At 57.2% G+C, this 17,717-nt stretch overlaps 1 protein-coding gene across 7 annotated transcripts in view; it reads left to right on the top strand.

The window, feature by feature from the left end:
* Window positions 1-17,717, top strand: part of GRIK5 (glutamate ionotropic receptor kainate type subunit 5) — a 58,782-nt gene that overhangs the window by 5,521 nt on the left and 35,544 nt on the right. For 6 of the 7 annotated variants that reach the window (XM_051836471.2, XM_070063290.1, XM_051836466.2 and 3 more), the window contains exons 4-12: window positions 1,992-2,089; window positions 2,178-2,343; window positions 3,924-4,102; window positions 5,373-5,426; window positions 5,512-5,673; window positions 7,623-7,775; window positions 8,173-8,277; window positions 8,381-8,488; window positions 16,646-16,849. In XM_051836471.2, coding sequence (XP_051692431.1) covers window positions 1,992-2,089; window positions 2,178-2,343; window positions 3,924-4,102; window positions 5,373-5,426; window positions 5,512-5,673; window positions 7,623-7,775; window positions 8,173-8,277; window positions 8,381-8,488; window positions 16,646-16,849 — 1,229 coding nt within the window. The remainder of the gene's footprint in view (window positions 1-1,991; window positions 2,090-2,177; window positions 2,344-3,923; window positions 4,103-5,372; window positions 5,427-5,511; window positions 5,674-7,622; window positions 7,776-8,172; window positions 8,278-8,380; window positions 8,489-16,645; window positions 16,850-17,717) is intronic. The other variant, XM_070063291.1, reaches the window with a different exon arrangement.

Raw genomic sequence — 17,717 nt, 5'->3', positions numbered from 1 at the left:
TTTAGAGGAAGACGAGGTACTCCGTGAAGATGCTTTTAGTGACAAGGGCAGAAACCTAGCTCAGGCTGGTTTAAGAGAAAAACCTTGCCAGCTCACGTGACATCACCAAGAGGACTGGGGCATGGCTGTGTCTGAGCAATCACGTGATATCCTATGATTGTTTCAGGCATGGCTGGATCCAGGTGTTCAAATCATGGTACAGGAATTTCTTTAAAAAAAAAAATTGTGTTCCTTTATTTGAGAGGCAAAATGACAGAGAAGAGTGAGAGCGAGAGCTTCCACCTGCTGGTTCACTCCCCGTGCATCTGCAACACCCAGGGTTGGGCCAGGCTGAAGCCAGGAGCCTGGACTCCATCCCAGTCTCTCCAGTGCGTGTCAGGGACCCAAGTATTTGGGCCATCATCGACTGGCTTCCTAGGCACATTGGTAGGGAGATGGATTGGAAGTGGAGTAGCTAGGACTCAAGCCAGCAGTCGGATATGGAATGTAGGTGTTGTCAGTGGCAGCTTCACCTGCCACTGCACAGTGCCAGCCCCGAGCTCTCTGTATTTATCTCTGGACCTGGCTTTCCTCTGAGCTGGTTCCATTTTCAGGAGTGTGCTTCCCAGCTGGTGGCACGATGGCCCCAGCAGCTCGAAGTTTATATCTTGCTAGTCGAGGAAACCCAGTAATAATTGCAATAGGAGACCTGGGAAAGGCTCTGTGTGGTCAAATTTGAGCCCATACCCATCTGTGAACTGGTCTCTGTGCCTGGGAGGATGTAGTTGTGATGGGCCAGGCCTGAGTCTTTTTTTTTCCCCCAGATTTATTTATTTGTAAAGTAGAGTTACGGGGAAAGAGAGACAGACAGACAGACAGACAGACACACACACACACACACAGAGATCTGCCATCTGCTCGTTCAAATGCCCACAACAGCCAGAGCTGGGCCCATCTGAAACCAGGAGCCAGGAGCTTCTTCCAGGTCTCCCACATGGGTCCAGGGCCCTAAGCACTTGGGCACCTTCCACTGTTTTCCCAGGAGCATTAGCAGGGAGCTGGATTGGAAGTGGAGCAGCCGGGACTCAAACTGGCGCCCATATGGGATGCTGGCAGCACAGGTAGTGGCTTTACCCGCTACACCACAGCTCCGGCCCTGCGGCCTGAGTCATAATACCAGTCCAGACCCATGGACTGAGAGGCAGGGCAGTTCCCCCAGGAAAAGCTGGGCAAAAACAACAGCTGTCCACTCTCATTCTAGAGACCAGCACCGGCTCAGGGGGAAGCAGGAGCAGAACCAGTGCGGTGTTGGAGTGCGCAGATCCAGGGGACCACGGCTGAGCTCTGTGCTGGGGTGCTGGGGGCATTATAGGTGGTAGCCAGTTAGGAAAGCTGCAGAAGGTGGTGGTCCATAACTGGGCCCTGGGTTTAGTGTCAGAAAGTGGCCCCGGTGTTACCCGCTACACCACAGCTCCGGCCCTGCGGCCTGAGTCATAATACCAGTCCAGACCCATGGACTGAGAGGCAGGGCAGTTCCCCCAGGAAAAGCTGGGCAAAAACAACAGCTGTCCACTCTCATTCTAGAGACCAGCACCGGCTCAGGGGGAAGCAGGAGCAGAACCAGTGCGGTGTTGGAGTGCGCAGATCCAGGGGACCACGGCTGAGCTCTGTGCTGGGGTGCTGGGGGCATTATAGGTGGTAGCCAGTTAGGAAAGCTGCAGAAGGTGGTGGTCCATAACTGGGCCCTGGGTTTAGTGTCAGAAAGTGGCCCCGGTGTCTGTCTGTCTTGGCCCCTTCCTGTGTGTCTGCCTTCATCTGCCCTGTCCCTCTGTTGCTTTGTCTTCTGTTTCTCCGGCTTGTGCCCCCTCCCCCTCTATGCTGTCTTAGGCAGGTGGAGGAGAAGCAGGTAGTTCCAGTGTCCGGATTCCCTTTTGGGCTAGGGTGGCGCCATGGGGTGGGGCAGGAAAGGAGGCAGAGGGTTCCTGACTCTGGCCTCTTTCCCACCCCTTCAGTGTGTCAGATCCTGCCCAAGGGGGTCGTGTCTGTCTTGGGACCCTCGTCCAGCCCAGCATCTGCCTCCACTGTGAGCCATATCTGTGGGGAGAAGGAGGTGAGGCGGGGAGCGCGGGCTGGGCCGGGCCAGGGTGGGTCCCTGGGGAGGAGGAGGGGATGGAAGCCGAGGCTTCTTCTCTGTCCAGATCCCCCACATCAAGGTGGGTCCTGAGGAGACGCCCCGCCTGCAGTACCTGCGCTTCGCATCTGTCAGCCTGTACCCCAGCAACGAGGACGTCAGCCTAGCTGTCTCCCGGATCCTCAAGTCCTTCAACTATCCCTCAGCCAGCCTCATCTGCGCCAAGGCTGAGTGTGAGGGGGGGCCCTGGACGCTTTGTTTTCTCTTACCCCCGTCCCCCTTACCAAGCGATCTGCATCCCACGCAGCCACCCACACTCCCTGGCTAGAACCTTGGGGGACCCAGGCCACTCCCCTTCCAGAGTGAGCTCTCTGGCTCTGTCGGCCACCTCCTCTTCCAAGAGGCCTGTTTGGTCCACAGGTGGTGAGCCAGAGGCTGCCAGGCCCTGGGCACGAGGGGATTCCGGGGCTGGGGGAGGCCGCGGGTGCCAGCTGTCATGATACAGAGTAGGGCGTGCAGGGCCTCTAGGAGCAGGTAGGAGGGATCCTAGGCAATCGGGGAGGTCAGAGCCCACGTCCTGGAGAGGGGGACATCTGAGCTGAGCCTTTGGGCACGAGTGCGTGTCCAGCGCAGGGCGTGGGGCGGGGCAGAGGCGAGTGAGCCTCAAGGATGCTCCTGGGGCCAGCGTGTGGGATGTGACGCAGGAGAGGGTGGTGCCAAGGGGCACAGGAGGAAGAGCTGAGCGTGGACTGGGGATCCCCGCGGGATGTGCTGGGGACAGTGGGGAGAGGAAGGGTGGGCGAGGGGAGAGGGCGGGCGGCTTCAGCCGAGGGCAGGAAAGCAGTCAGCTGAGGGGCACGCGTGGGTGTGGCGTGTCCTGGTCAGGTCACTGGTGAGGAGCCTGAGGGCGGTGGTGCTCCGTGAGCTCAAGAGGGGTCTCCCAGAAGGTGTTCAGTGAGCACCTGCTGTGTGCCACACACTGTTCTTGGTATCAGGGAGAGCAGTGAGTGAAGCAGCAGGGACCCCTCCCCTCGTCAAGCGTCCATGCTCCTGAGAAGACCTAGACAGGAAACGGGTGGACAAGCACTTTGTGCACGTGTGGCTCCCGGGAGTAGCTTCTGAGGGAGAGGAGAAGTGAGTAAGGAGGACGCGCGGAGTAGGTGGCCTCTGAGTAGAGGCCCAGATGAGGTGAGGGAGGGGCTGGGGCGGGGGACAGAGGGAACGGCCAGGGTGGAACACGGCAACTTGTCTGCTGGACGCGGAGCAGCCAGGAGACAGGTGCAGCAGGAGCAGAGTGAGTGGCGGGCGAGGAGAGGAGGAGCCAGCAGAGGCCTTGGGCTTCGAGGGGCATGTGCACGTCCTTCACCCTGGCTCGTGTAGGGGCAGGCTCAGGTGCGAGTGTGGCAGCAGCCAGGGTGGTGATGGTGGCGTGGTGTGATGGGATCCGATGTGATTTGAAGGTAGAGGCTAGGACTGGGCATGGGTGAGGGAGAGACAGGAAGTCAGGCTGCTGTCATGGGTTTGGCCTGAGCGACTGGCAGAAAGGAACCACTGTTCATCGACTGGAGGTGTTACTGCAGGTGCCCGTCAGACACGCCGGTGGGACTCAGACGGGAATCTGGAGTTCTGGGGCGAGGTCGAGGTTGGGTTATTATTTAAGGAGGAGCCGTGCATCATGTCACCAAGCCAGAACCCAAGGGAGCCAGCTGTACTCTGGACAGCCACCCCCCTCCTCAGCTCCCGCTGCAGTCCCTGGTCCGTGAGGGAGGAGGGAGACAGCAGGGCTCTGACCCTGGCCTGCTGCCGTCCTCAGGCCTGCTGCGATTGGAGGAACTGGTCCGTGGCTTCCTCATCTCCAAGGAGACTCTTTCGGTGAGGATGCTGGACGACAGCCGGGACCCCACGCCCTTGCTCAAGGAGATCCGTGATGACAAGGTGTCCACCATCATCATTGATGCCAACGCGTCCATCTCCCACCTCATCCTCCGCAAGGTGGGCCTCCCTCTGCCTGCAGTCCCCCAAGCGGTCCGGTGTTGGAAACCTGCGGTGATTGTGAGCAGATCACCAATGCCCTGACCCTCCCCGTGTGTAGATGGGGTCCATCACATTTGTCCTGTAGCGTGGCGGCTTCCTGGTCGCAGGCCCAGGACAGTGCCCTCATTGCTGGGCTGTGGGACAGTGGCAGTTCCCACCTCCGTGGGTGCTGAGAGAGGAAAGCCCAGGATGGCACTGGCTGAGTCCCAGCACCTCGGGGCTGTTCTTGAGCTTGAACTGAGGGGTTTTGCGTGTGTCTGACTTGACCCACCCCACGTGCAGGGCAGGTGTCGTGACCATTTTGGGGAGGAAGAGGCTGGATTCATGAGGGACAGGGCTCCAAGGCACCCAGAGCCCCAGGACCTTGCCCAGGGCCCCCGCACCTCTGTCCACCACTAACTCACACTCATTGTTCGTGTGTCTCCCTGCTTTTAATTTTTTCCTTGATAATCAAATCTATATTAGTTATTTTTCTCCACTTCAAAAAAATCTGAATGTGTGTCACTGTTGGCCTTAGCTCACAGGAAGAGGTATGACTGAAGTCCCTTGGGCTCCTGGAACCGGGTGGCCCAGGGCACAGCGGTCAGGCTCAGGTCTCCGCTTCCCTGACACCCACTTGCTAAGCGGCCGCTCCGGCCACTCTGGCAGTGCAAACTGATGCCTTTCAATGCACTGGCTGTGATGGGGTCAAGGTCAGGCACTCGGCACTGGCAGCTTTTCCAGATTCCACTCCTGGAGAACTATGAGAAAGGGGCCCCAGAAACGGAATCTTGAGAGTCCGGTCAGCTGTCCTCTGCTGCAAGGTGCTTTTCTGACTGCAAGACCAGCCTGACCCTGTGCAGGACAGCTGCAGCCGGCTCTCTGGGGATAAGTCTCGCTCCCGAGGCTTCCAAAGGGCTGACTTGGACAGAAGCCTCAGCACTCTGAGGAGGGGCAGAGGCATCCGAAGGCCCCGCCTCTCCCCCGGAAGGCCCCGCCTCTCCCCCAGCAAAGGCTCCCTGTCTTCTGGGGCACAGTCAGTGTGTGAGATGCAAGCCGCCGAGCTGCCCTCTGCCTGCACTATTTCCTCGCCCATCTCCCATCTCTGGGCATCTCTTACCATGTCTTGCACTGGTGTCTCCTCACCAGGCCTGTCTTTAAATCTTTCTTCCTCACTTGGGTCCTCCCCACCTCTGCGTGTGGGTCCCTGCCTCTCCCGCCACCTCTTGATCTCTCCTGTGTTCTCCAGGCCTCGGAGCTGGGAATGACCTCAGCATTTTACAAGTACATCCTCACCACCATGGTGCGTACCCCCACTCCCTGCCCCGCCCCCTGCACCTGCCCCACTCGGGCAGGCCCCGGGCCTCACCGCCTCTTTTCGTTTCCAGGATTTCCCCATTCTGCATCTGGATGGCATCGTGGAGGACTCCTCCAACATCCTGGGCTTCTCCATGTTCAACACCTCCCACCCCTTCTACCCTGAGTTTGTGCGCAGCCTCAACATGTCCTGGAGAGAGAATTGTGAAGCCAGCACCTACCCGGGCCCCGCGGTGAGCATATAGATGCCTGTCACACTAAGAAACATAATGTGCAGACAATTCCGGGGTCCCTTTCAGACCTCACAGACCACACTCAGAACCCTCTGGCATCCCAGCGGCCGCACAGCATAACCTCGTGATGCATCTGAGCCTTGTCCTCCTCCCCTCTACTCCCATGCTCTCCAGCCGCCTTGGTGCCCCAATCACAGATGTACCCCAGGGCCTTTGCATGTACTCTTCCCTGCTCCCATGCACTTCTCCACAGAACCTGTGGCTTATCCCTTCATCATTTGCTCAAATGTGCCCTCAGTTATAAGACCTCCCTTGGTCCCCCTATTTATTTATTTTTAAATATTTTTTATTTGAAAGAAAGACAGATCTTCCATCTGCGGGTTCACTCCCCAGATAGCCACGACAGCTGGGGTTAGACCAGGAACTCCATTCTGGTCTCCCACGTGGGTGGCAGGGGCCCAAGTACTTGGGCCATCTTCGGGGCCTTTCTAGGCACTGAAGCAAGAAGTTGGATTAGAAGCAGAACAGCTGGGACTCAGACTGGTGCTCTGATAGGGGATGCCGGTGTCACAAGGGTAGGGGCTTAGCCCCCTCACCACCTCACCACAGTGCCGGATCATATGAGCCTGATCATATCTATCTGAAAGGCAGAGTGACACAAAGAGTGAAATCTTCCATCTGCTGATTCACTCCCCAAGTGCCCACAGCAGCCAGGGCTCAGTCAGGCCAAAGCCAGGAGCTGCAGCTCCATCTGGTCCTCCCATGTGGGTGGCAGGGGCCCATTGGCAGGGAGCTAGGTGAAGCAGAATAGATAGGACTCCCACCAGCACTGTGATACAGGATGTGGCCATTGCCAGCGACGGCCCCGCCTGCCACATGACACCCGCCCTGGTCCCCCTGTTTAAAAAAAATAGGACTATACTCATGTTGTAGTCCCTTTCCCTGCTGCCTTTCCCTTTGGCCCTAGCACTTACAGGTCACCATGTGGCTTAGTCCATGTAGAGAGAGATTCCTAGATCGTGAGTCTCGTGAGGGCAGTGGTTTCTGTCCATTCTGTTCACCGTCGTATTCCCAGCACCTAATGCAGCCTGGCTCATGGTGGGTGTCCGCTAACACACGTGGAACCAATGCAGACACTTGAAAAGCACATACTTAGCTTGTGTTTGTTCACAAACGTCTCTTTCCTCACCAAGATCTGACGACACTCCTACATACACACGAGTGCACACAGACACCAAGCTGCACACCTGGGCCTGCGCACCAGGGACATCACACACATTGAGGCATAGTCGCGTACACCCCTGCACACCCCTGTGCCACGTAGATACTCAGACCCACGCTTATTCGCACAGACAGCATTTGAGTGCGGTCATAGTCCCACTCAGACCCAGGCTGTGTGGACACTGGCTGCGAGCCAAGCACTGTAGTGGGCCGCTCATGAGCCCCTCTCCGGCCCCTCCAGGAGCACCTGGAGGGAGCGATTACTAATTCCATTTCTCAAGGGAGGAAGCCGAGGTTCCGGGAGGGGTGGGGTCTGCTGCTGCGTCCCCAGCCCTACACCTGTGCTATGGAGACAGACGGGCACGCCCATCCAGCCCCACTCTGGATACGTGCCCCCGTGTTGTCTGGGCTGCGGTGTCTTCCCCTACCTGCGTGGGCCCTGCAGACACGGATTTCCGGCACACCTGCCCATGTGGGTGATGCAGCCGGCAGTCCAGGGAACCCTCTCAGACAAGTCTCTCCCCACAGAGCCTCGTGACTGTGCACAGTGCTCCTGTTTGGGAGAGCTGCTCCCCGCTGTCACCCACAGGTCCCCAGGAGAGCCAGAGCCACTTCCGGCTCCTGACCCACCGGGCTCCCATTCCTGTAGGGAGAGGGTCTGAGGGCTTCCTGGCTCCCCCTACTAAGCTGCTTCTTTCCCATCGCCTCCCTGTGCTGCCCCCGCACAGCTGTCAGCAGCCCTGATGTTCGACGCTGTGCACGTGGTGGTGAGCGCCGTTCGAGAACTGAACCGTAGCCAGGAGATCGGCGTGAAGCCGCTGGCCTGTACATCAGCCAACATTTGGCCGCACGGGACCAGCCTCATGAACTACCTGCGCATGGTGAGCCAAGGGCAAGGAGGGCAGCAGCGGGGTGGCGGCCACCTCGGCGGGCACTCACTGTGTCACCCTGTGGCCCTCTGCCCTCCGCTCCTCCTCCAACCCCACCCTCCTCCTGCCTCCTGTCTTTCTCTGGGCCTCTGCCATGCTCTTGTCGCCTCCGCCTGTCTGGGTGGCTGTCTGTGTGTCTGTCTCGGGGCTCTTGCTCTATTCCGGCTTCCCGGCCCCCGTCTCTTGTCTCCTTGCGTGCCTCACTCTCTGAACTGTGGTTCTTCTCCATCCCTGTCCTGCGCCTTCCCGCCTCTGTGCCTTTCTCTGGATGTCTCATCGCTGCTGGGCCTTTACTGCCCGTCCCGGCCCTGCCGCCCTCTCCCTCTGTCCCGCCTCCCCGCCCTGCTAGGTAGAGTATGATGGGCTGACTGGGCGGGTCGAGTTCAACAGCAAAGGCCAGAGGACCAACTATACCCTCCGCATCCTAGAGAAGTCGCGACAGGGCCACCGTGAGGTGAGAGGCCGGGGTGACCCCAGAGCCTGTTAGGGTGTGGATGACGGGGGGGGCTCGAGGCTGCTGCGCCCCCTGTGCTGAGGGCGCCCTCTCTGCCCCTCAGATAGGGGTGTGGTACTCTAACCGGACACTGGCCATGAACGCTACCACCCTGGACATCAACCTGTCGCAGACGCTGGCTAACAAGACCCTGGTGGTCACGACCATCCTGGTGAGTGACAGTAAAGGGGACCCGGGGACAGTAGGTAAAGGGGTCTGAATGCTGGGCCTTTCCTGGGTGGTGCCCCACGCCCAGTCCCAGCCCCTCTTGTTAGGCGGAGACGCGTGCACCCAGCGACCCCACACGGTGAGAAAGGTATCACTGTCATACCCTCTGCTGGCCCCAGGGACACGGCCTCTGCAGCAGAGCCAGCCTCGGCCTGCGGCCCAGGCACACTGGCCCATTGCAGGCCTCACTGGTCATAAGCACCTCAGTGCTTTGTCACACTTGCCATAATGTGTTGACACGGGCAAACTTAGTTCCTCCCCACCCTGAAGACATGGAAGCAGAGGCTCGGATAGGGAGGGGAAGGGCCCAGGTCAGGGTCTCACAGCAACTCCACGGCAGAGCCACGACCAGAAGCCGTGTTTCTTAGACTCTGTAGTCTGCGTGTCCCTCCTGCTCTGAGGCTGCAGCCCTCCCTGCGGGTGCCACTCCCGCATTTGACTGAGTCCAAGATGGAGGGGCCTTTCACATCAGTGAGTGAGTGTCACACCTGTTCCGAGTCCCTCCTGAAACCTCACAGCTCCCGTTGAGGCTTGCTGGCTTCCTCCTTTTGAGGGGAAGGCGGCAGGACACTCAGTGAGTCACTTGTGGAGCTCAGTGTCCGCCCAGAGTCCGTGTGCGCCTTGCGCCGTGCTGCCTCCTGCCAGGCGGTCAGGGAACTGACCTGACACACAGGGCCTGCTGAGCAGGAGGCTTCCCCGGGCAGCTGCGCCTGCAGCCGGACACGCCAGGTGGCCCTGCTCTTCACAGCAGCGCAGAGCTGGCCGATGCCCATGGAGCCGACGTTGAGGAAGGGTTCCCAGAGGGGCCTGCGGCAGCCAGTTGCAGAGCCGGCCCAGGTCCCTGGGGAAGTCCTGCTCTGGAGCTGACCTCGAGTCCTTCTGGAAGGGGGCCAGTGAGCCTGTTGCTGAGGGACAGATGGCCGAGGACGGGAAGCCAGACGCTCGCTCCTGAGAGCTGGGCTGGGTTGGCTGGGAGCCGTCTGTGTCTCTACGTGTGGCCCCTGGCCTATCCCTGAAGCCTCTTGGAGGCGGAGGAGGTGGGGTCCGTGGTGGGAGCAGGGGCGGAGATCAGGGAGGGACTGTCAGGACAGCTGAACTAGGCCTGTGGGGACTTTAATTCTTTTCTCATGCTCCTCTCCCCTTGCCCAAGGCGCCAGAGCCCTCTTGTTCCTCTCTTCCCGGCGGTTGGTCATTCCTCTCTTGATGGATCCGTTCCCTCATTCACTCCACAAGTGTTTGCCAAAAGCTGCCATGTGCCAGGCTTTATACAAGTTCTGGAGGCACAGGATGAGTCACAGGGACTCTCAAGTGGCCCTGGGGGAGGTGACCCCGTCTGATGGAGGAGACAGAGCTGGACACAGTGATTCCAACCCAGGGTAATAAGGGACTCCCAAAGAGAGGAGGGACTGGCTCGGCCTTAGAAGACCGGGGGAAGGCTCTGCGGAGGAGGTGGCATTGTTTGGGGTTTTAGAGGTTGGGTAGGAGTTGGGTGCAGAGACCCTCCCAGGCAGGGGGGCCCTCGGAGCAGGGCCCCAGGGGATGTGTACCAGATGGAAGGGGAGGCAGCAGCCACCCTGTGCACGGCTGGACATGTGCTCACTCACCAACATTTTCTGATTCGGGTCTCAGGGAAGGGCCCGTGTCAGGCACTTGACAATTCAGACTTGGGTCAGACTGGAGCAAAATGCGGGCAGGACCTGTCTCATTCCCTGCTCTGTCTAGACCAGCCCCAGCCCTAGACCTGAGCGTGTGGTGAGAGAGGAGGCAGCTGCCAGCTCTGGGGCAGACAGAAGGTCTGATGGAAGCCCAGCTGTGGGAGTGAGCGGGGTCAGAGGAGAGGGCCGGGTCTGTGTGTGCAGAGAGAGGGAGGCTGGGAGCAGGGGTGGTCTCTGGGGATGCGAAGAAGCAGCACAGACTCCAGGGAGGGGAAGTGGTGGCCACCAGCCCTGGCTGAGTGAGGCAGGTGACGGGGTGCAGGCCGGGACTACCCCTGTGTGTGCAGAGAGAGGCAGGCTGGGAGCAGGGGTGGTCTCTGGGGATGCGAAGAAGCAGCACAGACTCCAGGGAGGGGGAGGGGTGGCCACCAGCCCTGGCTGAGTGAGGCAGGTGATGGGGTGCAGGCCGGGGCTACCCCTGAGATGGGGCCTGTGGTTCTGGAGAGAAGTGAGAGAGTGAGCCGGTGCCCAGGCTGAGAGAGGCCTGGGGCGGATGGGCTGCAGAAGTGCCAGGGAGCTGAGGCTGTGCAGGGGTCCCCGCCCAGGCCCCTCTCGCCTCTCGTGGGATTTTCTTGCAGGCCTCGCCCTGCTCTCTGGGGCCTGGCGCAACAGGAAGAGCCCCTGCTCTCAGGTCAGACAGCCTCCGGCCTCGTTCTTGGACCCATCCTTCCGGTTCAAGTCCTTCAGCTCACCAGTCTCCACACTTTACATCGTAAAACGGGCCGGTGACCTGCCAGTGCCCAGCCGGGAACCGTGTCCTTCATGAAAGTAGCACCGTGGGGGCTGACAGGCGAAGCCCTTTGCCTTGTTGCTCAGTCCTGATTGCAGGGGACGACGTGGTGGCCCCCACTGCATGGCGGAGCCTGCACACCGGTGCTCTGCGCCACCATTTCTTCCCGGCTCTCGGGCTGAGTTCTGCACCTCTGCTCCTGTCTGCTCAGTTCCCACCTCTAAAGGGAGGGAATTAAAATAGACATAGCAGAGCGAGGGCTCAGACTGCATCGGTCCGTGTAAATGGCACTTGAGACAGTCTTAGACCTGGATTTGGGTTCTGGGTTTGTAAAGAGGTCCAGACAGTTGGCTTCTAAGGAATCTTCTAGAATTCACTTTAAATTTTTTTGTTATTAGTTTCAAGAGATTTTTATGCTATAGCATGCATACAGAAACTTGCCCGAGTTGTGTTCCTTCTCCCTGGTTTTTCAAAAACAGAACAGTCCTATGAAACCAGGTGACCCCCCCCCCCCAAGGCCTCCTTGTTCCCATCGCAGTCACAGCCCACCATGGAGTAGCTCTGCTCACCCTGGGACCTCAGGGAAGTGACGCCACACTGTGTGTTCTCTCTTGGGTCCAGCTGCCTTTTCTCCACTGTATGCCTGTGAGATTTGTCCATGTGGCCGTTGGTCTTGTGTGTTCTGGATCTGAGTGTACCACGATTAACTACCCAACGTGGGCTCCATTTCCCGTCTGCTGATGACCCCCTGGGCATCTCTGGGGCCTGCTCTGGGACGCGGCGCTGCGGGGTCAGGGTGTGTGTCTCAGCTCTGGCAGATGCGGCGCAGGCCTTTCTTCTCACCAGAGGTGTGTGGGTTCTGCCGGTGGGGAGGGTGTGGAGGTGTAAGTGATGGGTTTCGTTTGCATTTCCCTGATGACCTGCGAAGTCGACTGCCTTTTTGTGTTTATTGGCAGTTTGGAAATCCTCTTTTGGGAAGTCCCTGATCACATCTTTCTCTAATTTTAAAAAATTGGGATGTATGAGCTGCTTATCGATCCAGGAGTTACTTATCCATTCTGGATACGAGTCCTCCGTCTGATATATGTGTTGCAAATATCTTTTCTCCCTCCGTGGTGTGCCTTTTCACTCTCAGTGGTGCCTTTGATAAAAAGATTTGGTTTTTAGTTTTACTAAAATCCACTTTGTCAGTTTTTTTTCTTTGTGGTTACTGTTTTTAGAATTTAAGAATTCTTGGCCTGCCCCAAGGTCACGAGATACTCTCCTGCTTGTTCGCTAAAAACATAATCATTTTGCCTTTTACATTTGAACATGCAGTACCCCTGGAATTGACTTTGAGGGACATAAGAGGGAGGAGGTGCAGAATGCAGATTCTCCACACAGATATTTCTTTCTGTCTTTTTTTATTTTTTTTTGTTTTCCCACATGGATATTTCAATGGACAGCGCTGTTTATTAAAACAGTCACCTTTTCCCCACTACCACACTCCCGCCTTTGTCATAAATCCATATCCATTCATGCAGGGTTTTATTAAAACTCCATTCTGCTGTTTGTCTGTCTTTGCCCAAGTATCACATTGTCTTAAAGACTGTAGCTGCAATTCAGTGTTAATATTCAGTGCTACTATGGGGCAAATCCTGCAGCTTTGATTTTTTCTTGGAAATCTCTTTGGCTGTTTGTGACCGTTTGCATTTCCATATGCATTTAAGTATCAGACCTCAGGAGCAGGCGTGTGGTACAGTGGCCTAAGTTGCTGCTGGTGACTCCCACATCCCATATTCAGCTGCCTGGTTCAGACCCCAGCTCTTCTGTTCTGATTCCAGCTTCCTGGAATGCACATCCTGGGAGGCACCAAAGGATTCTTCAAGCACGTGGGTGCCTGCCCACCGTGTGGGAGTCCTGGCTTGCGTTCCGGGCTCCTGCTTTCAGTCTGGCCCACCTCTGACTGTTGTGAGCATTTGGGGAGTGAACCAACGGATGGAAGATCTCTGTCTGTCTTTACAAATTTAAATTAAAAAAAAAAAAGTACATGTTGTATTTCAGTTTTAAGGAATGCATTATGTTGGGGTGAGGACAGATGTTAATACAAACCTAGGTTGAATAGAATCTAATATACGAAGGGGGTACTGTCTCCCTCCTCTCTGGTCCCTCATTCATTCTTCCGGGAGCCCTCCAGCCTTCTAGAAGTGTCTGTGTGTGCAAGCACATCCCCCCTTCTCTTCCCTAAGGGTGGCATATTGTACACGTTGTGCTGTGGCTTGTTTCTCCCTCCTAATATATCGTATAGATCTTGCTATTTTCGTGGTTGCCTGGGATTCTTTTATGACATCGATGATCTTTTTATCTTGTCCCAGATTAGGTTGCTCCGGTCTTTGTTCCCACCACATGCCACGCTGCCGTGACTTTCTTGGGCCCGCCTCCTCGTGCACAGAGGCGCAGCCATCCAAAGGGTGAATTCCTAGAACCGGACTCAGCAGCGTCCTGCCACCTGTCCGCAGTGTCGGACTTCAGCGTGAGATTCTCTGGAAAAATCCAAAAACCCCGGACCCAAGGGTCCTCAAGGACCCTCCGGTTCCAAGGGCACGGGGCTCTGAGTGCCACCCTGGATCCTTGTTTTCTGATCTTGAGCTCTGTTTGTAGGCCCCGTCTCTGTCACTTTAAACTTAGACCTTGAACCCGTGTTTCCCAGTCTGGCACTTGCAGGTAAGCATGGCAGGGTGGAAGGAGCAGGGGTTCAGAGTGCACGCTGGGATGTGAGGACAGCTCAGCCCCGTCTGCCCTTCCCAGTGCCCGGCTTCAGCCGTGTGGCCTTGGGCTGGGTCCTTCAGCTCCCTGACCCGCAGTCCCATCCTCTGAATATCGAGAGAGCGGTCTCAGAGCCTTCGAGCCCAGTGCTGGGACTTATCTCAAGGAGAATCCATTTCTGAGTCTCCAGCTTTGACATGTGACCCGGACCCTCCAAACTGTCTGGCTTCTCCAACGTCCGCCCTCTGGTTCTGTCCATTTGCGCTCAGTCTGGCACCAGGCTTGAGAGCAGAGTTGTGGGATAAAAGCATCTTGTCCTTCTCTTAGGACTTCAGTCCCCTGGACCTTGGTGTGCTTGTCTCCAAAGCAGAGGTAATAATACCGACCTCCCACGCTGACAGAAGAGCTGTCACACAGCAAGCCCACGAGAAATGCTAGCTGCTGCTGCTATTATTAGCATTCTCTCACGTTCCTGTTCCAAGCCCCACGGTTGTGGATTTGGAAAGGCGATGGAGGGAGAGGAGCACTCACTTCCCTGCATCCCTTTGCCTCTCCTCTGCAGGGCTTTGCGGAGTCCTGGAGCCCAGAGTCTGCCACAGGGCCTGGCTTCATGGTAGAAAATTGTTCTACCACATGTAAGAGATTTTTAGGTGATGATTTATGATTTCTCACAGTTCTGTGGGTCAGCTGAGCAGCTCTGCAGTGGGTGTCACCTGGCCTCTGTGTCTGCTTCCAGCTGGTGGCTGAGCTGGGCTGGAAGCTCTGTGCCGGCCGTTGGCACTGGCCATTGGCTGGTGCCCCTGGCTGCACTCATCCCCCAGCGGCTGGCTCAGGCTTCCTTATGCCACGCTTCTGAGAGCACTCTGAAGGCTGAGGAGTTCACATTGCATCACTTCTGCCACTTCCCTTGGCCAAAGTGAGCCACAAGGCCAGCTCAGACCCAAGGGCAGGGAAACGCGCTTCACCTGTTGAGTGATGGGAAGAGCAGCAAAGTACTATGTTCATGTCTTCCCCAGAGCTGTCGTGTGTGTATGTGTGTGTGTATTTTAAGATTTATTTATTTGAAAGGCAGAGTGACATGGAGAGAGAGGGAGAGACAAAGATCTTCCATCTGCTGGTTCACTCCTCAAATGGCCATAGCTGCTGGGGCTGGGCCAGGAGCCAGGAATTCTCATCTGGGTCTCCCGCATGGGTGGCAGAGGCCCAAACACGTGGGTCAGCTTCTGCTGATTTCCTAGGCATATTAGCAGGAGCTAAATTGGAAGCAGAGCAGCTGGAACTGAAACCAGTGCTCTGATACAAGATACCGACGTTACTGGTGGCAGCTTAACTTGCTGGGCCACAGCATTACGTGTTGAATGAATGAGAGGTGGCAGAGGTCACTTGGCCTCCGTGAGCCTCCGTGTGCACTTGGGGAAAGTGAGTTTAATAAGACCCCCTGCCTAAGGTCACTGAGGAGGTAAAGTGAAGTGGTGGGGAGCTCTCTCACAGGGCAGATGCTGGGCATGCAGCAGCCAGGTGGGTGCTAGTGCCAAAGCCTTCTCCCCCAGCTGCTTCCCAAGTCCTGAGTCTTCCTGCTCATTATCCAAAATGATACCGTACAAAAATCCATCAGGACAGTAACTGTGTCGTTAAGTTCCCTTTTGTCACCGTCACCTTCCTGTGCTGCCTCTTAGCAGCGCCTGGAACATTCTCCCTGCTCTTGCGTCTCTTTGGCAGGAATAGGGTCAGTAAATCTGGCCCGAACGTCTCAGAAGTAAGGGAAGGGGCCGGCGCCGCGGCTCACTAGGCTAATCCTCCGCCTAGCGGCGCCGGCACACCGGGTTCTAGTCCCGGTCGGGGCGCCGGATTCTGTCCCGGTTGCCCCTCTTCCAGGCCAGCCCTCTGCTGTGGCCAGGGAGTGCAGTGGAGGATGGCCCAGGTGCTTGGGCCCTGCACCCCATGGGAGACCAGGAAAAGCACCTGGCTCCTGGCTCCTGCCATCGGATCAGCGCGGTGCGCTGGCCGCAGCGCTGGCCGCAGCGGCCATTGGAGGGTGAACCAACGGCAAAGGAAGACCTTTCTCTCTGTCTCTCTCTCTCACTGTCCACTCTGCCTGTCAAAAAAAAAAAAAAAAAAAAAAAGAAGTGGAGGAAAAGGCTGTAGGTTAGAGGTCACAAACTAGCAGGTGCATTTCTTTGGCCTGCAAAACAATTTTTTTTTAATGGTATTAGACTTTGAATTGGCTGCTAGCATTTATATTCAGGAGATTTTATAAAAACAATCTAGGTTTCCAAATTCTCTTGAAATTGCACCATCTGGCGTCTCAGGCCTACTTCCCTCATGGTGGCTTTGGGCCGGAACTCAATCCTGGCGGGGGATCCCCTCTTTGACCGTTGGCAGCTCACAGAGTCGGTGGAGTGAGTCACCATTGGCCCCGTGAGAAAATGAAGTCAGGCGGAGCAGAAGAGATGGGAGTGTGTTGCTGCTGGCCAGTGGGGGCGGAGCTAAGTCTGGAAGGGCAGTGAGGTGTGTGCGTGTGACCCACGCGGGTCTCTCACCGTGCGTTGTAGTAAAATATATGGGAGCCCCTTCTTCCATTTGGCACGAACCCCATCCTCCATTCTGGTTCTGTCTGACTTGCCCCCTCCCTTGGAGGGTCTGAGTCTGAATCCTGGGCCCGTGGGCTTGTCTGGTAGAGATGGGACCGGGTGCCTGCCATTCGCCAGGGTGCAGTCTGTGTGCTGCTCCTCTGGCTTCCAGCCCCTCCCCAGTCTGAGCATGTCCGGGTAAAGAATGTGCAGAGTGACCCCATTGTCCCCACTCTGCGGCTGACCAGTACGGGCCCCTGGGCCCCAACCTGGACTCCGATCTCCAACCCAGCCCCACCTGAGACCCAGCCCCTAAACCCTGTTCTCTTGTGCCCATGCAGGAGAACCCGTACGTCATGCGTCGGCCCAACTTCCAGGCCTTGTCAGGCAACGAGCGCTTCGAGGGCTTCTGCGTGGACATGCTGCGGGAGCTGGCCGAGCTGCTGCGTTTCCGCTACCGCCTGCGGCTGGTGGAGGACGGGCTGTATGGGGCACCCGAGCCCAATGGCTCCTGGACAGGCATGGTCGGCGAGCTCATCAACCGGGTATGGCTGGGCCGGGTCTAGGTCAGGGGCGCAGTGGAGCCTCAGGGCCCCGGTCAGTGCTGTGGGGCAGGGCTGGGGAAGAGCAGCCACACGTCCCTTCTGTGTCCCGCTTTCACACCGCCTGCACGTAGTTGGTACTCAGAGGTGTGTTGTGAACGGAAGCAACGTGGAGTGGGAATACGGCAGAAGCCTCGGTGGTCAGGGAAGGTTTCCTGCAGGAGGCAGGCTGAGGCTGCACCTCCTACACAGCTTCAGGCATGTTGCTGACACTGAAGACTGAACTCAAGCTCTCACTTAGTAGGTGTTTATTAAGTACCTACTGTGTACCTCGCTCCTTACGGGGAGTGGGATACAGCTGTGAGCCTCATGGACTTGAACCCTATACCCCAAAACTTAAGAGTTCCTGTGGAGTGCAGGACAGCACAGGATCACACGCAAAGCCATCTGGGCCATGATGTGGGAACGCAGAGGAGGAGCCCAGAGCAGGGGCATCCAGGGAAGGCTTCCTGGAAGAGGTAATTTCCAAACTGATTGCTACACAGTGTGAGGAGTCAGCAAGGAGGCGCAGGGTATGGGAGAAAGGATGCATCTGGAGCAGAGGAAGCAGTAGGCGTGAGTGGGTGCACTGTAGGAGCCAGCTGGGCCTTGTGTGGCGGAATTTGCATGAAGGTGAGGAGGGATGAGAGGCAGGGCTGTGGGAGGTGGTGGAGGAGGGTGCAGTGGAAAGAATATTTTGGAGTCAGACAGCCTGGATCGGAACCCTCGTGTGAGTCACTTCTCTCAGCCTCAGTTTGCCGCTTCCTGAGATGGGGCTAAAACCTCCCAGGTCTGCGGTGAGGGCACAGGTACTAGAACTGCTGTGTAGTTC

Source organism: Oryctolagus cuniculus, chromosome 18 (assembly GCF_964237555.1).
Source record: "Oryctolagus cuniculus chromosome 18, mOryCun1.1, whole genome shotgun sequence".
Classification (NCBI taxonomy): domain Eukaryota; kingdom Metazoa; phylum Chordata; class Mammalia; order Lagomorpha; family Leporidae; genus Oryctolagus; species Oryctolagus cuniculus.
This window is presented reverse-complemented; position numbering and strand designations above follow the sequence as displayed.